Source organism: Haemaphysalis longicornis, unplaced genomic scaffold, assembly GCF_048455015.1.
Source record: "Haemaphysalis longicornis isolate Haplotype H1 unplaced genomic scaffold, Haemaphysalis longicornis Haplotype H1 scaffold_3, whole genome shotgun sequence".
Taxonomy (NCBI): domain Eukaryota; kingdom Metazoa; phylum Arthropoda; class Arachnida; order Ixodida; family Ixodidae; genus Haemaphysalis; species Haemaphysalis longicornis.
The window spans coordinates 173,481,472-173,504,691 of NW_027526335.1; the positions used below are offsets into that span (position 1 = coordinate 173,481,472).

Genomic DNA, 23,220 nt, shown 5'->3' on the forward strand with positions numbered 1-23,220 from the left:
ACTATAGTTAGACTATAGTTATAGTTAGTTAGGAAAAATAGTTTAGACTATTTTTTACTGTTAGTGACGTCACATTATTCGTTACAGATAGCCGAATTGGTAAGGCATTCGAGATCTAATCGAAAGGCGTGGGTTCGGTCGCCACTCTGGGCGCGTAGTTTTGTTTCTTTTTTTTTCACGTAATTAATAATAAAAAATAATAAAAAATAAAAAAACAGACTCCCCAGCCACTGAATACCTGACTGTACCTGACTACCTGACCTTTCTTTTGAAACCACGATTGTCCCGTTTCCCGCATTGTCTGAACTTCCAGCCCACGCCGCATAGGTTGCCCCGTCACGGTGCAACCTTGAACGCTGCTTTGTTAACATGACCCTTCTCTGTCTCTCGCTCCCTCCCCCCATTTGTTTTTGTTGTTTTTGTTGTAACATACGGGTAGCCCGACTGCATGCATACTCTCCGTTTTCCGAAACATCTTCCGCTCCTTCTCACAGTTTTCTGGAAAGCTATATAAGAAATGTGTTCCAAATGTTTGTGACAGCAAAATCATGTAACTCTACTCAGATGAAGGCAAGTCCCGTTGCCGCTACGTAAGTAAACCTTGTTTGTTGCTCTTTCTGTGTATCCGACTCTTTACTTATACTATTTCTGCGCGCTTTGTGAGTTTTGTCTTTCTCTAGATTCATATATATATATATATATATATATATATATATATATATATATATATATATATATATATATATATATATATATATATAAATATACAGTTCTATGGCAGAGTCCGCTCAGTCTGCACGCTCACCGTTTCCGTTAACCTTTCATTTAGCTGTAATAATTATACTATCTCTCCAAAGCCTGCCTTTTGTACAGTTGTAGACCCGCTTCCGGCGTTTTCCGAGCGGAACGGCTCGGCGAGCGATATTGGCTGGTTAGTCAGAGGCCGCTTCCCCACGATGGCTCTAAGCCTCTAGCTCTCGTTCAATGATCAGGAAAGACGGCACAGCCGTCGCGCATTCTTGCCCAAGCTCGCTTCACGCAGGGAGTCACGTGGTCAAGCACGAACCAGCTGCGGAGAGTGCATGCGCGAAGGCACCAGCTGAGGATCAATCAATCAATCAATCAATCAATCAATCAATCAATCAATCAATCAATCAATCAATCAATCAATCAATCAATCAATCAATCAATCATCCTTATTTTTAACTCATGGGTACAAATGCCAGGAGCACGCACAAAAAGATATTCATACAGGCTTGACGGGGTCTGCGCCCCTAATTTGAGACTACATCTTTGGGAAAGCAGAAATGTTTTTGTAAGCTACGAAATGAAACTCAAGGTACATGACAAAGAATGTACAAAACGTTTAGCAGCAGCATCCAAGATGATCAGGTTATCGCTGGTAACAAGGAAAACCCATAATCACAGCCACACAACCAAACGGACGCTCTGTATTAAAAAAAAAATTTAATGAGACACTCAAAACAATCGCGGAATGTCCAATAAAACCGTTTTATATAAATTACTGAAAAAGTTGACAACAAAAGAAGTTCGGTTATACAAAAACCTGGTGATTTATGATGGTAATAAAAATCGGGGCCACTGTTTTCCACAGTTAGTTCACGGGAAAGGAAGCTGGTATATTTTAGAATGTCATATTGGGTAGCTAAAGCAATTCAGAGTAAATTTGGATCGCCGAGCAATGAAATTGGTATTTTTTTAATTCCCATTTGATATTGCCCAGCAACGTGTCGTTGTACAAATGGTGAATTTCGCGGACGCCCAGAGATTAAAAAAAGTGCGGTATGTGCGTGATGGGCAACATTTCAAATGGCACGCACCGCTTACTTGTGTAATCGTTGAAGCCATATAATGTTCGTAATTGTGGTGTTTCCCCGAACTAAGATGCAATCTCTATTTTCAATATACCAATAAAAATGTCACCATCCATACTGTAGTTCTCATTTTTTGCCCTAACAATAAGTGCTTTTGTCTTTGTGGTTTTGATAGTTAAGGAAATTAAGATTAACATGCTGAACGCTTCGTTTAGCATGTTAATGTTTACGTCACCACCCAACAAAAGTTTGAAGGAATTATTGTTTACCCATCTTCAGAAGTTATTCGAAAAAGGAAGCAATTGAGGAATACTGCCGCAAGGTGGATGATATAAAACAGAGAAAACGTATTGTGTGCAAATAACTGTTAATATTTCATAGTCATCATTATTTCGACAAAATTTATCAACTAAGTCGCATTTTAAATCGTTTGTAGTCATTAGCAGGAGCCGCCTCCTTTTTAGTTCGACTGTTAAGGTAATGCATTGTGTAACCAAGTTGTTTCCAAACTTTGTGCTTTTTCTGATACCATGTTTCTATGAGCAATATTACGTCAAAAGGAAATGAACACACTGAATAAAAGTATTCAGGTTTTATTTCTTGCTACGAGCTGAGTGTGCGCTTAGGTGCGGTAAAGAGGTTGATGGTTTCTTCATTTGATGAAGTTTAGACACACCATCTCTCAGAAATTTTTTTTTTTTTTTTTTTGGACCCGCCGCGGTGGCTCAGTGGCTAAGGCGTTGCGCTGCTGAGCACGAGGTCGCGGGTTCGATTCCCGGCCGCGGCGGCCGCTTTTCTGATGGAGGCGAAAAGCAAAAACGCCCGTGTGTACGAGATTTCGGCGCACGATAAAGATCCCCAGGTGGTCAAAATTAATCCGGAGCCCTCCACTACGGCGCGCCTCATCGCCTGCGTTGCGTCGGCGCGTTAAACCCTACAATCAATCAATCAAATCAAATTTTTTGCCTCCCATCTTTGCCCAGTAAGGGTGTCACAGCAATCATTCAGCAGAAGCGTACTCCATTTTCTGGAGATCGATAGAGGCGAAGGCGTCTGTCGGGGAACGCGGGAGCGGCCCACGCGGCCGTGGGCAGAGCCCGGCCCGGCGAGTCACGTGATTCATTCTCAAGGAGAAGGCGCAGCTGCGGTCAGATGAAGTTAAAATTTACCGAGAAGGCGAAAACGCTCGACGAGAATTTTGTAGTAAAGGTGTGCTTGTAGAAAAAAATTTCGGGATGATGCCGTACGTTGCCCAACTCTCCTGTTATTGTGCTCACTATGCGAAATTCTGTTTACGAGTCAGCGCAGGCGGGCACTCCTGTTACGCCTTGCGCCATTTAGAGTATAGCATTGCATTCTCCCTCAACCTCACTAAACTGCCGATACGAGATTTATGTTCGGCCTCTGTGGCCTAGAGGGTAGCCTCGCTGCTTTTTACGCTTACATTGAGGGGTGAGATCCCCAGCAATTCCATTTTCTGGGATATATTGATTGAATAAAATGATCGCTTATAGGTCACCCTGCCTATCCTATGGTGAAATCAGGGTGCTTTAGTTCCTTTTACGACAGTTTGGTGCAAAGAAGGGCCCATCAACACGATTACGAAAAATTTGTGCATCGCACCGGAAATGCCCAGTCTGCACAACCGGGAAAACGGATGTCACGTTACTGTTTCCCCCATTAAAATTGCGAAATTTCATGTTTATGTGAGAGCACACAGAGAAACTTTATATAGTGGGTGCGGTTTTTGTGAAGCAAAAACACAAGCCCAGCTGTACTGACCGCACTTCGTGAACGCTGACGTTAAAAGCAAAGCTCCCTGGCGTTTTCTAATAGCAAGGCCAACATATATAGAACTCCCCAACGCCAGCGGATCGATTCCAATCACGTAAATTAATTACTGCCGTGTACCACTGCTGGCGGCATGTAGAGGAATATTTCGTTACTTTTGAACATAAAACGCTGCCTCGAGAAGGCGCCGCGAACGCTTTTGTAAAAATTTGGTATTGTAAGAATCAAGCAGTATGGTGTTTTTGATTAAAAGAACAATCCAAATATCACCTTTGAATTGATGGCTTGCATGAAATATGCTTAATGTTTCTGTTTGCTCGGCAACGTTGATAAGAATACACGTTGCCACCAGATTTAACAGATTGGAAAATGTTTGCCCAAGCAAGCGCCTCGTTCAAGCATCCCTTTAAATGTCTGCATGTGTGCTTGGCCCTTGCACTTCTCCCGCTTAGGCTATGCACTCCACATATCGTCTAAATGAAGCCTCAACCAAAAAGGGCCCATCTCCCCGCGAGGGGGACTCGAGTAAATGCGTCGCATAGGGGGTGGGTGTATTGCGTTAACGTTTAGTGTTTGGGGAGTTGGTGGTAGTGAATGCGTTGTATCAGCAGCTTCTTGACGTAGTTTGAATGAGTCAAGGATATAAGGCGCGTTCGTAGCCTTCCATTCTGTGTCGGCTTTGTGGCGCAGTGGGTAGAGCACCATGTACCTCGCATTCCGCCCACAGGTAGTGAATGCGTTGTATCAGCAGCTTCTTGACGTAGTTTGAATGAGTCAAGGATATAAGGCGCGTTCGTAGCCTTCCATTCTGTGTCGGCTTTGTGGCGCAGTGGGTAGAGCACCCTGTACCTTGCGTTCCGCCCGCAGGGTCGTGGGATCGAAACCAGGCGCCGGTAAGTATTATTTTTTGATATAGTGTAGGGGGAGGGGTGCGGACCTGTTGTTGAGAGCGAGGAGGGTAGCGTGATGCGGGAGAGGAGGAGTGGGGGAGAGGGCGAACCTGGAACGGCTGTTGCGGACGCCGAGGCACGCCTACAACGCCGGGTGACATCGTGAGTTAAAGAACTGCTCTGAATTTAAAACAGCTTCGCGTCTTACAGTATTTACCTGTAGTGATTATTTTGTGAAAGACAAAGTTTGTGACATAGTTGGTTGCTTCTCAATCCCCGCAACGAACATTTCAAGATTACAGGGAACCCCTTGGCCTCCCTTACACTGCACACGACAGTGCATTGAAGCCAGTTACGGCGACAGTGAAGCGATAGAAGGTACCGGACAGACAGCGCGTGTGTAGCTAAAACGCAGTAGTGCACTGCTCGCACTCGTCACCCCGCATCGCGTTTGCTTTCTCCACGATGTGGGTCAAGAACAGAGCACAGTTTCAACTGACAGCAAAATCGCGCGAAACCTTTGAATTTCGAGATGCCAACCTCTACTGACGAACAATGCCGATATTTGTTGTGTGCGCAGAGCGTGCTCACCAACGCGGAGAACGTGGACCGGTCCTTCTTTTACGCCATGATGGAGCCTTGGGTTGGAGGAGGCATGTTGACCCTGTGAGTAATTCTTTCTTTCTCACGATGTGTGCGTGTACTAAAACTTATCGCGCCGATTATTTCCATCTGTTCATTATTCTGCCAAGACGGGCCTTCCCAGGGTGTGCTGAACACTACCAGGAATAAAATCTTGAGGAAAAGTTACTTCGGAGCACTGAATCAACCCAATCAGCATCGTCAGCAGCAGCATGGTTGTGTCCACGTCAGGAAGAAGACCTATCCCAATGATTTCCGGTCCCGCCTATCAAGTACTAGCTGAGCCCACCATTTCCCCCAAAAGTTCGTAGGTCACCCCTCTATGGTGGTCCACCTGTTGTCTTTCATACACATGAAGTGACCCGCCCATGCCAATTTTCTTCGCTTCATTTGAGTTAGAATGCCTTCCACACGAGTACGGCGTCCTTATTTTTGTTTGGCGATATTCTTACTAGACAATACGCAATAACACGGATAAGCGGAAAAGAATAGATTGTCAGGAGAGCAGTTACTTTTCCGTAGCAGGTTCGCACTGAAGTAATAGTGTCTTATTACATTTCAGCCCCTCGATTATAAATCGTCCCAAAAGTATCGCGTAAACATGTATGCACCGCCTTTCCGACGAAAAATTTTACACAATATATAGAAGTGTAACAACCAGCCCGTGATTTGTTGCCAGATAATCTTCACACGTGCATCACATGCGAGACGCCAGAAAACCAGGTTTTTTAAGTATTTGGTGGAAAAAAGCGAACATTTGGGAAAGTAATACCTGCGCAGGCAGACAGGTCAGGTTAAACCCACGATTCAGTTTACGTTCAATGTGTTATTTATAAGCAATGCCGAGAGCTGTCTGCAACGCCCGGCAAAATAAACGCCGGTTGGTGTTTCGCTTTATTTTCAATGGATGATGCCAGCATTTTAGAGGGAATCGAATGGGTGTCGAAAGATCGGCTGGCGCATATTGTCTTTAGGTTCCAACCGACTTTTTTCTTTAATCACAATGCATTTCCAACTGAGGTGCGTCCAATGATCTTAGAAACTTGGCGGTGCTCTAGCTAAGGATCATGAGAACCGATTGCTCTGTCGTCATAACGTATTGCTAGGAATTTAAAGTAACGGTTCTCTCAACTTATACTGTAGCGCTTTGCCAACGGCTCTTGACGTTGCGCCAACTCTGCGGCATCGCTTCATTGCTGTAACTTCGCCGGCATTGATATTTAAGGGGCGACGCAGTTCATGTGCCCGGCTTGTCGTAGTAGCTCGTGCGTTGTCCAGGTATGTAGCCACCGCCCTGACGTGGCGTCACGCACCGAAACAAGGCTTCAAAAAGACGCCAATTCTCCTTCGATTTCGTATTCCGCACAAAGGTTAGAAGAATACCTGAACAAGACGCAGAACTGTTCGAAATTCCTGGAACCGCTAGCACTGGTCATAGATGTTGAAGTTGAAGTTTTATTCAGACAGGAGTAGCCTGGGCTACAGAGGAAAAAGGCAGATGTACTCTGCCTGACGACGGCCTACTGCCCCTGCGGTCGGAATTGCACAGGGTTGACGAGAGCAGTAAAAAAGAGAAAGAGAGAGAGAGAGAGAAAAAAAGATTCCCAAAAAAGAACAGCGTTATACAATGACTACAAAAGGCGATCATCAGCAATGGTGATGGGAAAAAAAAGAAAAAAAAAGAGAAAAGAAATAAAGAACGAAAGAAGCCAGCAAAAGCAACGTTATACAATGTTTACAAGAAAACCGACAGAGAACATCAAATGTAACACAGAAGATGCCCCATTATTCAGCGAAAAAAAAAACTGCAGGTACATTTGAGGCAAATGTATGTAATGAACCAACCGTGCCCGCGTTAAGTTGGTTGTGGATGCTCCTTGGATTGGTTTTTATTATAGTAAGCGAAAAAAAAAAATCCCTGGCTATCTCGGCTAACCCGAAACCGGTCGAAAGGCGCAGCATATAGAATATAAGTGTATTTTAACAGTGCACGCCTCTTTCTTGCAACATTGCGCACGCCGATTGGGCGCCTGAGAAGCGCTGGTGAGAGGAGCAATCGCGCGCTTGCTGGGCGGTGGCGCCTTCTCTTGCGTTCAACCGGATTTTAGAAATTTGCATGCCACATCTTCCTCACTTTGGGATAGTGGCAGGGGTGAACGCGAGCGGAGGGCAATGCCCGCGGGGGGTAAAGAGAATTTATTATAGTCCACATATCAGGGCGCAGCGACTAGTGATAACAGCGCTGCCCGCGGGCTCGTTTTCGGGGATAAACGATGGACCGACACCAGTGAAGAATGTCCTTTCTTGCTTCGACCGAACCGATCAGGCCTAGCGTCGAGAGCTGGTGGGTACCTGAGTGTCATACAAATTATAACCCGTCTACAAACAGCTTCTGCTTGTGCTTGACGATTGCGGTAGCAGATGCGCGAGAAGAGAATTTATTATAAAACCACTTATCAGCACGCAGCGACTAGTGGTAACAGCGCTGCCCGAAAAACATACACAAAAAGCAATCAGTTTCCAAGTACTCCGGGCAGCCTACACTTTGCACAACAATTCTCTATGGTGGTGAAACAATAGTGAGAAGAGAATTTATTATGAAACCACATATCAGCACGCAGCGACTAGTGGTAACAGCGCTGCCCGAAAAACACACACAAAGAACAATCAGTTTCCAAGTACCCCGGGCAGCCTACACTTTGCCCAACAATTCTCTGTGGTGATGAAACAATTAAGCTACTCTGAAATCAATGCAAACAAAGTTCACATGTATAGGGGGGGGGGGGGGGGGGTAAAGAGAATTTATTATAACCCACATGTCAAGGCGCAGCGACTCCTTTTCGGGCATAAACGATGGCCCGACAACAGTGAAGAATGTCCTTTCTTGCTTCGACCGAACCGATCAGGCCTAGCGTCGAGAGCTAGTGGGTACCTGAGTGTCATACAAATTATAACCCGTCTACAAACAGCTTCTGCTTGTGCTTGACGATTGCGGTAGCAGATAAAGAGCGTTACACCAATCTTTAAATCACGTTAGTTTATTTTGATCCAGTTTTATCCATTATATACTTTTCTGTTAGTGCGCATTAGTGACCCGGTGTCGTAATAGTACGGTTTCTGCACGCGATGATGACGACGACGATGGGAGACGTCGACACTCGGAACATTGCTGACGTTAGGTTGGACGAGGACGAATTCACACGAGGCGTTTCACACACACAGGTGAAACGCACACTACCAACTGATTTATTATTCACAACAAACACAATTTATAAAGAAAAATTCAGATGACGTGAGCGGAAGGGTTAATGAACCTCGATGAAAAAATATTCAATATTTGTCATTGGGCATGCGTTTGCCTACGAAATGTCGAGTAGTTCCATCTCTGCGGTCGACAATGCAATTGATGGCGAACTGATACAGTCTGATTCTTTTCGAATTGCATGGGATTCCCGTATCTGGCGTGTGAGCGTGTCAGTAGATTTAAAGAGGATCGTCGTGCATTCAAATTGCGCAGAGCACCCATGTCCGGCGCAGTGGGCAGCTACGTGCCCTGGTGCTGAAACTTTCTTGCACATATTTTTATGTTCTCTGAGTTAACGCAGCGTCCAGATTCGCCTATGTAAGCCTTCCCGCACGGCATAGGTGTCCTATAAACTATCCCGGAGCAGCATGAGACAAACGTGCTCGTATGCTTAATGCCAGATTCTGTTTGTTTAGCATCTCTTGTTTTGTTAGCCATCTTGCACACCATTTTTAGTTTTTTTTTGGGGGGGGGGCGCAGAACAAATAACTGGGTCATCACCGGGGACATCGGTCCGACAGCCCTGAAACTAAGGGCCTTCGTCCCTAAAAACGACCCGTTCAAAATGGCTCAGTAAGGCGATGCGAAAGCAATCACAAAAATAACAAAACTCTTCCAGGTAAATTAAGAAAAAAACAGATAAGAAAAAGGGTGCGAGCTGTCCCAGGAGCAGGCGTGCGAACACTGCGAAAGTAGGAAACTCGAATTGCTCTGAACAAACCTCCATCCAATTCATGAATAGAGGAGTGAGGCATGCAGGGATTGGAAGGGCGTGAGGGTACTGGTAGCAAAGAGCGGCGAACGGCTCACGTGCCTGAGGCGGCAGACGACTATCCTCTTACGACCAGATTTGCAGTGAAGCGAGCAAACATTCTGCCTACAAGGGCTTTGAAAATATCATCCCTTCCTCTGGACGCGGTCGAACGTGGGTCCCTGGAATTACGAAGCCGATGTCAATCCTTCTGCGCCAGAGAGGCACACGTATTCTAAGAGCAAAGTGGGGCAGCTGATCTTTGCACTGCGCCGTTGCCGTGGAGGGTGCGATTGCCCAGCCGCAATCAGGTTCAAGTAATTTTCAAAAGAAAACAATGATCAATTTATGTTAAAAATTAAATCAATATAAAAAACCCACTCCACTTTTTTTATACCGTTTCGAGGGGCTCAGGCGCCCCCTCTTGACTAATTTCGCTATCAACGCCAGGATGATACCGAAACTAGTCAAGGAAAGGCGCCAAAGCTCCTCTGGCCAATCACAGCTCCACAGTTGACAGATCGCACATTGAGTGGAGCAGCCTTAACATTTGCACGATATTTTCAATACCCATCACCATTTATTCACGCAGCTCACATCATTCACGCCCCTCAAAGCAATGGGCCCAGTGCACGGACCGAGTAACCAATCACACATACTTTGCCTAAGACTTTTATCGGTTTGCTTGGCATGATAAATAAGTGTGTGCCCACCAGCGCATTAATACCCATCTCCCCCGAGCGTTCATTCTGTAAACACGTATGCGTAGAACCTCGGAAGCAGCTTGTTATTACCTCGCAATTTTCATTTTTGGCAAGCCCGTCTACGCGAAAAGCAGAAAGGAGCGTATGGTTTCGCTAGGCTGAGTTGGCCAATAACACATGGCAATCTGCACAAGACTAAGAAGTTTGCTTGTAACTGCATATCCTCCTCCTTCTCCTACTCCCCCTCATCATCATTGCCAACACCAAAGTATTCAGATCTACGGCAGTACTAAGGCCTCTCCTATTGACCTCCAACCGCGCCTGTCCTGCACTGCTTGACAGTTTACCAGCGAATTTCTTTATTTCTTACCTATACAGGTTAATGGCCTTCCCTTTCTTCTAAAACCATCTCCTGTATCTACTCTGTTACTCTAATTGTCCGCTGGTTGTCCGTTCGTCTCACTACATGGCCAACCGAAGTTAGTTTGCTTTTAGTCTGTGTGGTTACTTTGTAAATATGGTTTCTATTTAGAGGACAACCTAAAAAAGCTGCTTTTCAGATTTATGTTCTTGCTTTCGCACTGTAATCGTAATCATCTTGAAAATGTGGATATAAGTAACGGGAAGCTTGTAGCTACGGTGGTGAAAATTCATCTATATCTATGCATCTTCTACTGTCAGCGAGTTGAGGGGTTTACTCTTTATGGACGCCGATGAAGTTGTTCCTATTTCTAATGAATTTCTTCCTTTAAAACAAAAGATAAAAACTCAGTTTCAATGAGGCAGATTTATGCCTACGTATTCGGCACTTCAGTGTTTGCTTTTTGCTACTACGATGTCAAGTTGGCGACAACAAAATTGAGCTTACGCTAAGTAGAATTTTTCTTGCAAACACACAACCGTTGGAATAGCACCTATGGCGTAGCTATGAGCCTCAAAGCGGGCTTCGGTCTAATATATGGTGCGAATGGGAGCATGGCTTTTGAGCTTGTCTGAAGTATTCGGGTTAGTTAGCGAATAAAAAAAGCTTTCGCCGCGGCACGCTTAACGTGAAGCGCCACACCACACAGAAATTGTTTATCCTGTTGTAGTGAAGTGTACTGTCGCGACACACACGATTTTACCAGCATTCCTGCTTACCAGAAAAGATAACTGTAATATTTGTGTGTAACGAGATGCGCGTGCGAGTACCACGTAAATTTATCTACTGAGCCCATGTGCTGTCGCATTTGTCTTACAGAAGCGGCGAGGCCTGGAAATCCCGTCGGAAGATCGTAAGGCCGGGCTACCACTTCCGCATTCTCGATGGCTACGTCCCCATTTTTAACAAGAGAGGAGAGCGGCTGATGAAAAAATTGGCCAGCATGGCCGGTGGGTTCTTCGACGTGATGCCTGTCGTCCGGGCGGCGACCCTCGGTGCGGTACTTGGTAAGTCGCGTCGCACTAAACTTATTTATTTATTTATTTATTTATTTATTTATTTATTTATTTATTTATTTCACATTACGTCACGGGCTCGGAACAGCATTCGGTGAGGGGGGCAACAAAAATAAAACAAAAATATCCAGCGCAGTACATTGGAATTCCATTGGGGTAAAGAAGGAAAACAACAACGAAGGATCATAAATTTGGTAACGCAGGGTATTAGAGAGTTTTAGCATAGCGGCTCCCGTACGCTACGCTAAGGTTAGCGGGTAGCGGGACCGGACTGCGCATGCGCGCGCGGGGAGTGCGAGGAGGTTGCCCCTCAGCGGAGGGAAAGAGCGGGCATGGCGAAGGCAGGCCGCGCGGAACTAATCCACCCCACCGTGACGAATTTGCTCTCCCCAGCCGCGCCCCGCTACCCGCCGCCGTAGCGTTAGCCGACGGAGCACGCTATGCTAAAACTCTCTATTATGAACATCTTGGTATCCGGTGAATCAAAAAGTAGAACAGCAGCAACGCGAAATGGCATAAAGCAATAATATGTGACAACATCATTATACAATTTTGAGGAAGTGTCAGTACAATTAAAGTAGACTACAATATGAATTTTAAACAACGAAAAGAAGAAAGAAAGTTTGGCAACATTACAACAAGATTAAAACCTGTGAATAAGAGCCACGGAAAATAGCTGGAGAGCAGCTCATGAAATGCATCACGTTCAATAAGCAGGCGATGGCGTTTGGAAGATCATTCCATAATGAAATAGCACGCACCAAGGCAGATAAGGTGAATGAACGTGTTGTTGCAAGTGTTTGCTTGAACCTGATTTGATTATTGAGCCATGCTCACCTGCGTACAGGTGCTTCCAGGGGCAATGGGGATGGAGTAGCTGAATTTATGCCTTTGTGCAGAAGGCAGGGAAGAGCAATTGAGCGGCGGGATCCTAACGGCTGAATTGACATATCTATTTTAATTTGAGTAATACTAGCATGGTGGTCGAAATTCTGGGAAATTAAGCGCGCAGCTCTATTTTGAATTGATTTTATTATTTGAATTGACTCAATAAGCTTGATGTGATGACCATACAGATAAAGCAAGCTCTAATTATGTACGAATGAAAGTTAAACAGTCTAATTTGCATTCCACCAGACTACACCTCTTTGACCGGACACACGTTTCTCCCCTTTGCCGCTTCTGTGGAGAGCCCGGGACTCTCAGACACGTAGTGGGCGGCTGCGACAAGTCCACCCTAGACCCCCCTAACATCCACCTTTCCACAGAGCTTTCGGAGAGAGCCTTGGCCAGCTCCGGCCTCGAAGATCAGCTGCGCCTGATCGAAAGGGCTGTCGACGCGGCCCGAGCTCAAGGCATCCTGGAATGAGGGCGCCTCTCTCAAGCATTTTCTGGATTAATTAAAGTTTATTCTCTCTTCTTGCGGATGTAAGTAGGTGCGTTACGCAAGTTTCGGCGTAGGTATCCTAATGATTTCGATGCTTTGGCACAGATTGTGGTTATATGAGACGATGAGAAACATGAGCAAATGTGAGCAAACGCGCGTGCTCACGTGGTCCCTGTCCGACATGACTAAAGCAGCAAAATATATACTTTAGGCAGATAACGACACACTTCTCTCTGTGCGGTGCAAACGACTATCCGATTCGATAGGCGGTGCGAGGTACAATGCTGTCGTGTGCACCTTGAGCGCGCATACGCCCTACATAAGACAACTGCAATGATCTAGCACGCAGAGACGGAAAGAACACACAAACTCAGCACGTTTACACAATTGGAACGGTAATATCAACAGTGTACGGGATTTCGAAAAAGTCGTAGTTGTAGGAAAATAAAATTGATGCACAGCAGAACGGGTAAACTGATAAAGAGGATGAATACAATTAACAGCACTGCGAATCCTCACTAAAAAAATGTGGTTGATCCCTCTTTCATAGGAATCGGTAACACACGAAAGTCAGATGTGCCTTCACTGGTTCATTTGAATGTTTATATTGCATCGTTATGAACTTGCCCACCGCTATTTATATTTCGCCAGCATGGCACAGTCAACATTAGACACGGGATTGCACGCGCCGGAGCTTTGCGTAGACCCAAATGAAACCACACGCGCTTGCAAACCATGCGAACGAAACCGAACAAGTTGCCACCGAATCGTTTGGTTAACTCAAGGTCCGCTGCATCGAAGGAGCATGATTTGCGGGACTGCCTTGTGGGTGTGCTTAGCGAGCGACAACCTGCTGGCACGTCGCTTTCCCAAATGTGCGACCACTGCATCCCTGCTCCGTGGACTGTAGGGCAGACGGTTGCGTTGCGAGGAGCTCAGTTGGCGCCACCTGTCGGCACTCATTAGCATGGTGATGCACTACTTCGCTTAACCTCTTTTAGACGGCAGCACCATCGAAATAGAGGTGGTTATAGGAAAGATATGTGGCGTGTTCATACGGTTGTCACCGCTTCTTCAATATAAAAAAACAGGCTGTCACCGCTTCAGCTCGTAGCAGACTCGGTAAAGCGCCTGGCACATCCCGTTGCGGCGACGGAGAACCCGGCCCGAATCCTGGAGCAGCCGCGTTTTTGTGGCGATGTCATTTCCGTGATGGATATGACATTAGTCACGTCTTGGTGGATCACGGCATAAAACACTTTCGTGTTAAAAATTGGCCGCCTTCGCAATTGAGATGGCAACACTGAGGACGCAGCAGAGCTGGTTTGGCTTCACTAGCTTAAACTTAGCTTTTCTTAGAGCTGCCCTTGCTTAAGAGAAAGATGTTAAAAAAAAACGAAGCTTTCTCCGTGCAAAATGAGTTTAATCAAAGTATGAAAGCCGCCCGCTCAAAGTCGAAAATCGGAATTGCGAATATCCGAAACCAATCGCCACTTAAACTAAGCCAAAGGTCGAAGCCAACGCCCCGAAAATGATGATAGCGCTATCTAATAGAGGCCGGTTTCAAACCGGGAGGTACACAGGTTCGATTCCGACCACGGGAAGCGTTTTTGTGTTGAGGCGCGCACTCCTAACGCATGCTCGAGGGCTCATTGCCTCCTACCCAATTTCCTTCAAACTTCTTGGCTTAATATTTTCTCCCTTACACTCGCCGAGTGGAATGTCTTGTGGATGGTTCGCACGGTCAGAAGAGAGATTAAACGGCTCCGCTTTAAATATGTAAATCTGGTGTTAAGGAAGGCTGAATAAGATCCGTTGGTATAATATTTTTTCTAGATACCGGTTATAGAAAGAAAGATAAGCTGAACAAAACGAATTAATACGAATGGTTGGTGCGACATAGCGTACAATGACCAATAGACAGGACGACGAATACACCGATGCGTCGATATCGAACAATCTGAAACACTGATAATATTACGCTTGAATTGGCAACTACGGCCGTTTTGCAAGCCAAAATTGCTCTTAGCTCGTAACGTGAAGCCCGTCTAACAATAATATATTTGGAGAAGTCTTAGAGTGAGAAACAACCATTTTATTTCTAGTGCTCTTCCTGTCACCTCCGGAGTCCCTCAGGGTAGCGTTCTTGGCCTCTTACATTTTCTGATTTACTGATTTCCTGAGATCACGTCCGTCATTAAACAACCCTTCTAAATTCAAATTTTGCTCATGAGTTCGTTACTTATAATTAATTACTTTATTAGTTACCATGAAGCTCTAAACTCCTCAATTATTGACATCCTCTACTGGAGCCCTGGAACAAGTCCTGTCACTTCGCATCTGCACGCGATGGAATCCACACAACTTTTTGTACTCTGTGTCATAAAATACCTTAAACTAAGTTCAGGAATATACATATTTGCGAATAACTACAATAAAACCTCTAAGCTGAAAGTCGCACGTTACTCATGTCTTTTCCTGTGCCTTTCGTCAATTGTGCTTACTTCGGCAAAAGCTTAGTGACGCTCCAGGTAATACTAAATTACTTTCGTACACAACTATAATTAGGCCTGACCTGTATTATGTTTCCGTTGTTTGACACCCTTACACTACAAAGAATATTGACTTGTTAGAGGGGATTCGAATTTATTTATTTCTATTTGTTCGCACAAATTCTGTTCCCGAGCTGGTGCTGGCAAGGCAAGTTAAACACTGGAGTTTAAAAGAAAGTTTCTCTCCCTTAAATTGTTGTACTTATTTTCTCACCGACAATCTGATTTGGGCTGGAGTACCTTCTTGAAAACCCTTGCTACTGCCCGTACTCGCCCTTCCCATTCTCTGTCCTTAACCGCAAAGTTGGCTGCTACCAATTTATTTAGATTGTCTTTTTCCCCTGCACAATTAATGATTGGAACAGCACATCCGGAAATTTTCTTAACTCTCTTGTTTTATTACAAGTAAATATTTAGTTTTCCATGTTTGGTTGTGCCTGACAACCAGTGTTTTATATTTCATTTCATTCTTTCTGCTTTTGCTGTTTGCATTACTTCATATTTGATATCGTTACCACGCTATGCCCTTCCGGCCTGCTGAATGTTTTTAATAAATAAATAAATAAATAAATAAATAAATAAATAAATAAATAAATAAATAAATAAATAAATAAATAAATAAATAAATAAATAAATAAATAAATATTAAAAATAAATAAATAAAATAATGAATAAATAAATAAATATCTGTCTTCAAGGAGCGCTTCGCGAAAAATAGGGTGCAGCTCTGTCAACGACGCTTTCACTGCAGATGCATAAATCTTTAAGCAATGCTTTCAGCCCCTCACTGATAAGGTCCGTACGCGAAAACGCACAGCAGAAAAGAGAACATTCTCTGACGATGATCGAGGTCAAGCGTACAGAAATCAAAACGCTTTCCTTCGAACCTTGGAGGCGGCTCCGTTAGGCCCCTTCCGCTAGAGGGAGATGAGCAGCAGAGGGAGGAGGGTGTCGCAGGCGTACGGCAGCGCGACCAAAATAGGCCTAACGTGATGTTGTGAGGTTAACACCTCAAGTCCTATCAGCCCCATCAACGATGAAAATAGCGTTGCTCTGCGTGCCGGAAGGCTGCTACGCATAGGCGGTAAACCTAACGTCGCATTTGGAAGTTTAGGATGGTAGGCATAATGTCACATGTTGTGGTCTAGCACATCTAACCGGCATCCACTCAAAACAGTGCTCACGGTACGCCAAGCAACAGGTACCGATTCACACCGTAGGCCCCCAACCCAAACGTTAGGACTACGGAGTGTATACTCAAGAGTTGCTGCGGGTATTCTAGAAAGGTGGTGTGTACCTCCAGTGTACCACATACCCGCAGTGTGGGATTGTCCGTCGAAGGAATCCATCACGAGAAAGCTTCGAGTTCAACCATCGCTGTCGTGAGACGGAGGGGCACATCATCTTTCGTCTTGAAGTGTTCAGCTGCTTCATGGAGCCAGGCAAGAGTGCGTAAAATTGTCCATCGTGCACAAGGTTGCGGGTACTGTGGATGATGTGGATGAAGCGACCGGGCCCGCATCAGCGAAAGCGACTCTTAAAAGCAGCTCGGCTGAGACTGCAGCTAAGTGGAGATCTCTCGGCCCCTCAGTAGATTCTCGGCTATTCTAAACAGACTGGGTTTGCAAAGCGCGTGACGAATGCTTGACAGCAGAAAACAGTAACCTGTGCTCTCAGATGCCGCAGCTTCTAAGAAGCTTTCCCCATTGCTCTCACAGGTTTTACACTCCTTGCTAACTCCGGTTGCGGCTGGCCTAATGGTAGTCTGCACGCTCCCCAATGCCGGGAGTGCTGGTGCTTACAGTCGAATAATTCAACAGGACGTCGACAAGAACCTGCCAGAGGTCACCCTCGATTTACGGGAGAGGTGGCGCTGGATGCCCTACTGTGGCGGTCGCTAGTGCCTGCGACGTGCAACCTTGCACGTCGTAGTGGGGGGATGGAGGAGAGGTAAGGAACCACTCCCAATTTAGACGCTCAATAAATGTATTCTCTCTCTCTCTCTCTCTCTCGTAGTGGGGTTTCGCAGGATTTAGTCCTTCCGACTCGGTGTTTCTCCGGCCTTATACCTCTAGTGCAAGCTGTGCCATTTTTTTCTTTCATTTTGAAGGATAGAAAAGAGTGAGGGGGCGGTCACACAGATGGCAGAGGGGGAAGCTTTGTGTAGCATTTACACTATAGGCGTGTTTCTAATTGAAGCGCTGGGCTTCTGCAGCCGTCAAGAGGCGCCAGCGTGGTGGCGTCGCCTCCCGACCCCTTTACCACCACAAGCCCTAGGCTTCTGGCCCAGTTATAAAGTCTCTTAGCCAGCTCGCGCAACCAAGTGTCGGCAAAGCTTCACGTGAGGTTTCCTTGGTTGCACGAATGTCTTCTCATGCGATGAAGTGCTTCTTAGCTGGGGCAAGGTTTGTCTAGCCTGTGTGTAGCCAGTAGCCAGTAGTCGAGTACGATGTTTATGTGTGTAGCCAGTAGTAGTTACCTGGGAGTTTTCTGCTGACGTGGACGCGAAACGTTCCTTGGCTGGTTAGAGGTATAGCGCTTCGCAGTAAAAGGGCTCTCTTTTGGAAAGAATACATGTAATCGTATTCCCGCTCCATCTCTGGCAAAATGCATATATTTACACGACGGCGCTCTGAAACCACACGGGCGGGCACTTTGTGTAATAGGACCAGCCGCAGAAGTCAGCGAGGTCTCGAGTCACGGGAAGCTGGCAGGTCAACGGTTCATGGCGTCCACCTGCCACGCAAGCGAGGAGGGTTCGTCGCTAGAAGCAGAACTTAAATAAGGCGTTTCTCGTTCCCAGGCGCACATCGGAGTTTTCCAGTCAGCCCGATAATTGCGAAAAAAAAACTCCTCGTGTCATTGTGCGACACATAGTAGGTTCAATAAAAGGGTGTGGTAAACATTGGAAAGAGAAATTTCGTTACATATTTTATCGCCTGGCCGCGTGCACTGCAAAAGCGAGATAATAGCCACAAATCAGTCTTGAACGTGTCAAAAAACGTAGAAATTACATTGGAATTTATGTAAAATCATTAGAAACGCAAAAGTACAGCAGCGTTGGGGCTTTCCAGGGTTCCCGCAACATTACAAAAATTCGCATGATGCCACACTCAATGAAATTGTTTTTACTGCATTCATCAGCGAAATCCAGTGTTCCCAGTTTGTAAGCTGCATACAGATGCACCCAGTAAAATTACCAACACGCCCTCGAAACGGCAACGTAGCGGGAAAAAATATTTATGAGTACCGCAAATACGTATTCGCGCTTAGTGAAGCAATAAAAATGATGATTCGGTCGCGTGTCTTCAGAGGGCGCTCGCGCAAGAAATAAAACGGCGTGTAATGCGAAGGGTTACAAATTTGATAAGAAAGCGAAATGCGACAGTATAATCATTATGAATAATATTCTCCTGTCTAACAAGGAGCCAACTAATAAAATTAGCAAGCAGGGACTACTAAACTCGTCGCGTGGAGCGCACTAACAAGTGACGTCCGCTACTAAGCTCGCCATACTGAGCAGTTTCAAACTCTCTTCCATTCCAAACGCCGGAACATTGAGTACTTTCCTAGTACCTCGCTTTTTTACTCACTCAATCACTCATTCCCTCACTCACTCACTCACCTTCTCACTCACTCACTCACTCACTCACTCACTCACTCACTCACTCACTCACTCACTCACTCACTCACTCACTCACTCACTCACTCACTCACTCACTCACTCACCTTTTCACACTTTCACCCACTTACTCTTTCCCTCGCTTTTTACTAGCTCACTCACTCACTCACTCACTCCCTCACTCACGCACACACACACACGCTCTCACGCACACGCTCTCACGCACACGCACAAGCACGAACACGCGCACACGCACACACGCACGCACACTCACACTCACACTCACACACTCACACACTCACACTAGCACACACACACACGCACATGCACACACGCACACGCACACGCGCACTCACGCACACGCGCACTCACGCACACGCGCACTCACGCACACGCGCACACGCACACGCGCACACGCGCGCGCACACACACACACGCACACACACACACACACACACACACACTCACTCACTCACTCACTCACTCACTCACTCACTCACTCACTCACTCACTCACTCACTCACTCACTCACTCACTCACTCACTTACTCACTCACTCACTCACTCACTCACTCATAAAAATTATGCTATCCGATTGCCGGGAAAGCGAACAATTCGCCACCCCACACCGTGCACGGCGGAATGACGTATATCCGCAGCGGTAGCGGTGAATATCTCTCCGCTAGTCTGTACTCCATCGGCATTCGCTCGACGATGTGCTGCCATAGACAAATGAAACGCAAACACAAAAATTTGTACCTAAACACACAAAGAGCGCGATTTCTTCCCATGCAAGTCGAATTGACTCGTGGCTTAGTTTAAAAAAAAATTGAATCGTGGCTTTCCAAAAAAATTCCCCGCATTTCCCCGAGGGGAAGAATGTGAAAGTGCCAATGCACGAGTTGAATTTGCGCGGTTCGGTAATGTTCGCGAAAGAGAGATCACCTCCCACGGTGCCCGCCACGCCCGTCCCCCCTCTCCAGGCAGACTGGCAACTCCAGCTTCGTCACCTCAAAAAGGAAAGCTGCAAGCGCTTACAGGCAGAAACTCCTGTTGGCATCCTTGCCCCTCTCAAGCGCTTCTCGCGTCCCGGGGAAGTATTCGCCAATAAAGTGTATGCGAATGCAGCGTACACCCCCCACATTATTTATAAATGGACAGCTCCAGCAGGATCCGAATTGCGCCGATGCCCCCACTGTAGTCGTGAAGGCACACCAAATCTTTATCACTTAATTTGGCTTTGTCCATCATTCGACCGTAATCGCCACCAGCTTTTAACTCTAGGTCCCGCCCCTGTGACTGAACAGGAACATGTTAGTCGGGTCCGCGACGATCCCACCACACTAGAAGCAATCACCGAGTACGCCCTTGAAAACGGACTCTACAAATTAGTGTAACGGCCTGGTAGACTTCCCCGTTCTACCTACAATGTGAACTGACTGCAGCGTGCACTGTTTTCAGTGTGAACCGCGTTGTCTACAGTGTGAACTGTACATTTAAGTGTGAGCTGTGCATTTTAGTGCCACTGACTGACTATTATGTGTTCATTTTGTGATTAGGACGCCAAGACTGCAACTGTGTTCATTGTGAGAGTTGTTACCTTCCCCTTTTCCCCTCATCCTTACCCCCCCAGGGCCCCATGGCCTCTCGTCTAATAAAGTTTTTCACTCACTCACACACACAACTACAAAGAAAGAAAGATGCATTTATTCACAGACACCTATTTGTGTTGTCGTTGTACTTGATTGCTAGAGCGGATCTCAGCTTTGAAATTTCGTGTCAGTACTCCTTTAAGCGGGTGCATTAGCCCTTCTCACGCCCGATTCCTGGCCAATCCCCGACGTGGGTATGTGCCATGTCAGCGGCCAGGCAGCGCGCGCCCATCTCCCCCCGTTGCCAAGGAAGACGAGGAGATACCTGGCCAATCCCCCACGTGGGTATGTGCCATGTCAGCGGCCAGGCAGCGCGCGCCCATCTCCCCTCGTTGCCAAGGAAGACGAGGAGCGCGCGCACCCGCAGCTGTTGCTATGCGGACGGCGGCGGACGCTTCAGGCTCGCTTAAGAAGTGCATTCGCACTTAATATACCAATACCGCGCCATTATTTGGCCTGAACTAACAGTATTTCTCTATCTTGCGTGTGCTGTTTAATATTTTCGCGCTCAAATTTCATTTGTCCGTGACTGTGCAGGTGGGGCGCAAAATGCGTGAAACACTAGGCTGAGAAGACCTTTTAAGTGCAATGCACTTCTTAAGCGACCCTAAACCTGCGTCCACCGGCGATGTCCGCATAACATACCCACGTGGGGGATTGGCCAGTTAAGTGCGAATGCACTTCTTAAGCGACCCTGAACCTGCGTCCACCGGCGATGTCCGCATAACATACCCACGTGGGGGATTGGCCAGTTAAGTGCGAATGCACTTCTTAAGCGACCCTGAACCTGCGTCCACCGGCGATGTCCGCATAACATACCCACGTGGGGGATTGGCCAGTTAAGTGCGAATGCACTTCTTAAGCGACCCTGAACCTGCGTCCACCGGCGATGTCCGCATAAAATACCCACGTGGGGGATTGGCCAGTTAAGTGCGAATGCACTTCTTAAGCTACCCTGAACCTGCGTCCACCGGCGATGTCCGCATAACATACCCACGTGGGGGATTGGCCAGTTAAGTGCGAATGCACTTCTTAAGCGACCCTGAACCTGCGTCCACCGGCGATGTCCGCATAACGTACCCACGTGGGGGATTGGCCAGTTAAGTGCGAATGCACTTCTTAAGCGACCCTGAACCTGCGTCCACCGGCGATGTCCGCATAACATACCCACGTGGGGGATTGGCCAGTTAAGTGCGAATGCACTTCTTAAGCGACCCTGAACCTACGTCCACCGGCGATGTCCGCATAGCATACCCACATGGGGGATTGGCCAGGAATCTCCTCGTCTTCCTTGGCAACGGGGGGAGATGGGCGCGCGCTGCCTGGCCGCTGACAGGCACATACCCACGTGGTGGATTGGTCAGGAATCGGGCGTGAGAAGGGCTAATGCACCCGCTTAAAGGAGTACTGACACGAAATTTCAAAGCTGAGAACCGCTCTAGCAATCAAGTACAACGACAACACAAATAGGTGTCTGTGCTTGGCACATACCCACGTGGGGGATTGGCCAGGAATCGTGCGGGAGAAGGGCTAATGCACCTGCTTAAAGGAGTACTGACACGAAATTTCAAAGCTGAGATCCGCTCTAGCAATCAAGTACAACGACAACACAAATAGGTGTCTGTGAATAAATGCATCTTTCTTTCTTTGTAGTTGTGTGTGTGTGTGATCTCTCTTTCGCGAACATTACCGAACCGCGCAAATTCAACTCGTGCATTCGCACTTTCACATTCTTCCCCTCGGGGAAATGCGGGGAATTTTTCAGCGGGGTTTGGCGTAGCGAAATGGCGAGGACTACAGCTTTTGGGCTAACCACAACGTGAAAAATGAAAGCAAAACAGCGCAAAAAATTTCGCTTTCGTAACTAGCTTGTTGAGCACCGTGCACGGACAGAGTGAAAAAATTAGCAGTGGCTTAGCTCGGCTACGCCAGGATATACACAGCGTGAGTTAAGGTTCAGCTGGTTATTCTTAGGTTTCTGGTTCTCTAGGATTCGCTGATTATCATGCTTACTGCTGATAAAACGATTTTCAATCCAATCCAATCCAGTCAAGTCCAGTCCAGTCACTGGTCCTCGCGCATGCGCAGCACAGCTCTCTAGGAGCCACGCGAAACGGCTATGAAGCGGCTGCAGCGCAGCGTCCGACTTGGCTACTGCGCAACGGAGGCGCACAGCTGGGCACGCGACGGAGCCAGTGCGTCTGCCGCGGCTATGACGTCACTCCTCTGGAATGCGCGCACCGGCGAATGTGCAGACCCAATTCTTAACACCCCGTACTCCAACTGGATTGGAATATTTATTTATTTATTTAGTTATTTATATATTTAAAAACAGCTTACAGGGTCTCTTAGGGAGCATGGAGTAAGGCGGGTACATAGGAAAGAATGCTAGTTGATGAAACTTCTGTGACATGACAAAGCAATACAAACCAATACATTACAAAGCAATGCACAGATGACCAGGCGGGGTTTCAGGCAACAACAAGAATTCGACAGTCACAAAAAAAAACACCATGAACAAAAACAGAATTGAAGGAGGTTATACAATGCTATTCAGATACATGTATCATTAATTGCTCGCACAAATTGCTCGATTAGTTAAATTGACAATGACGTCGGGTAGGTCATTCCAGAGTGCTATGGCACGAGGCGAA

At 46.5% G+C, this 23,220-nt stretch overlaps 1 protein-coding gene across 2 annotated transcripts in view; it reads left to right on the forward strand.

Annotated features, from left to right (window-relative positions):
• Positions 1-23,220, forward strand: part of LOC144173553 (cytochrome P450 4V2-like) — an 88,014-nt gene that overhangs the window by 14,990 nt on the left and 49,804 nt on the right. For both annotated transcript variants that reach the window (XM_077701931.1, XM_077701930.1), the window contains exons 3-4: positions 5,097-5,182; positions 11,158-11,345. In XM_077701931.1, the coding sequence (XP_077558057.1) occupies positions 5,097-5,182; positions 11,158-11,345 (274 nt within the window). The remainder of the gene's footprint in view (positions 1-5,096; positions 5,183-11,157; positions 11,346-23,220) is intronic.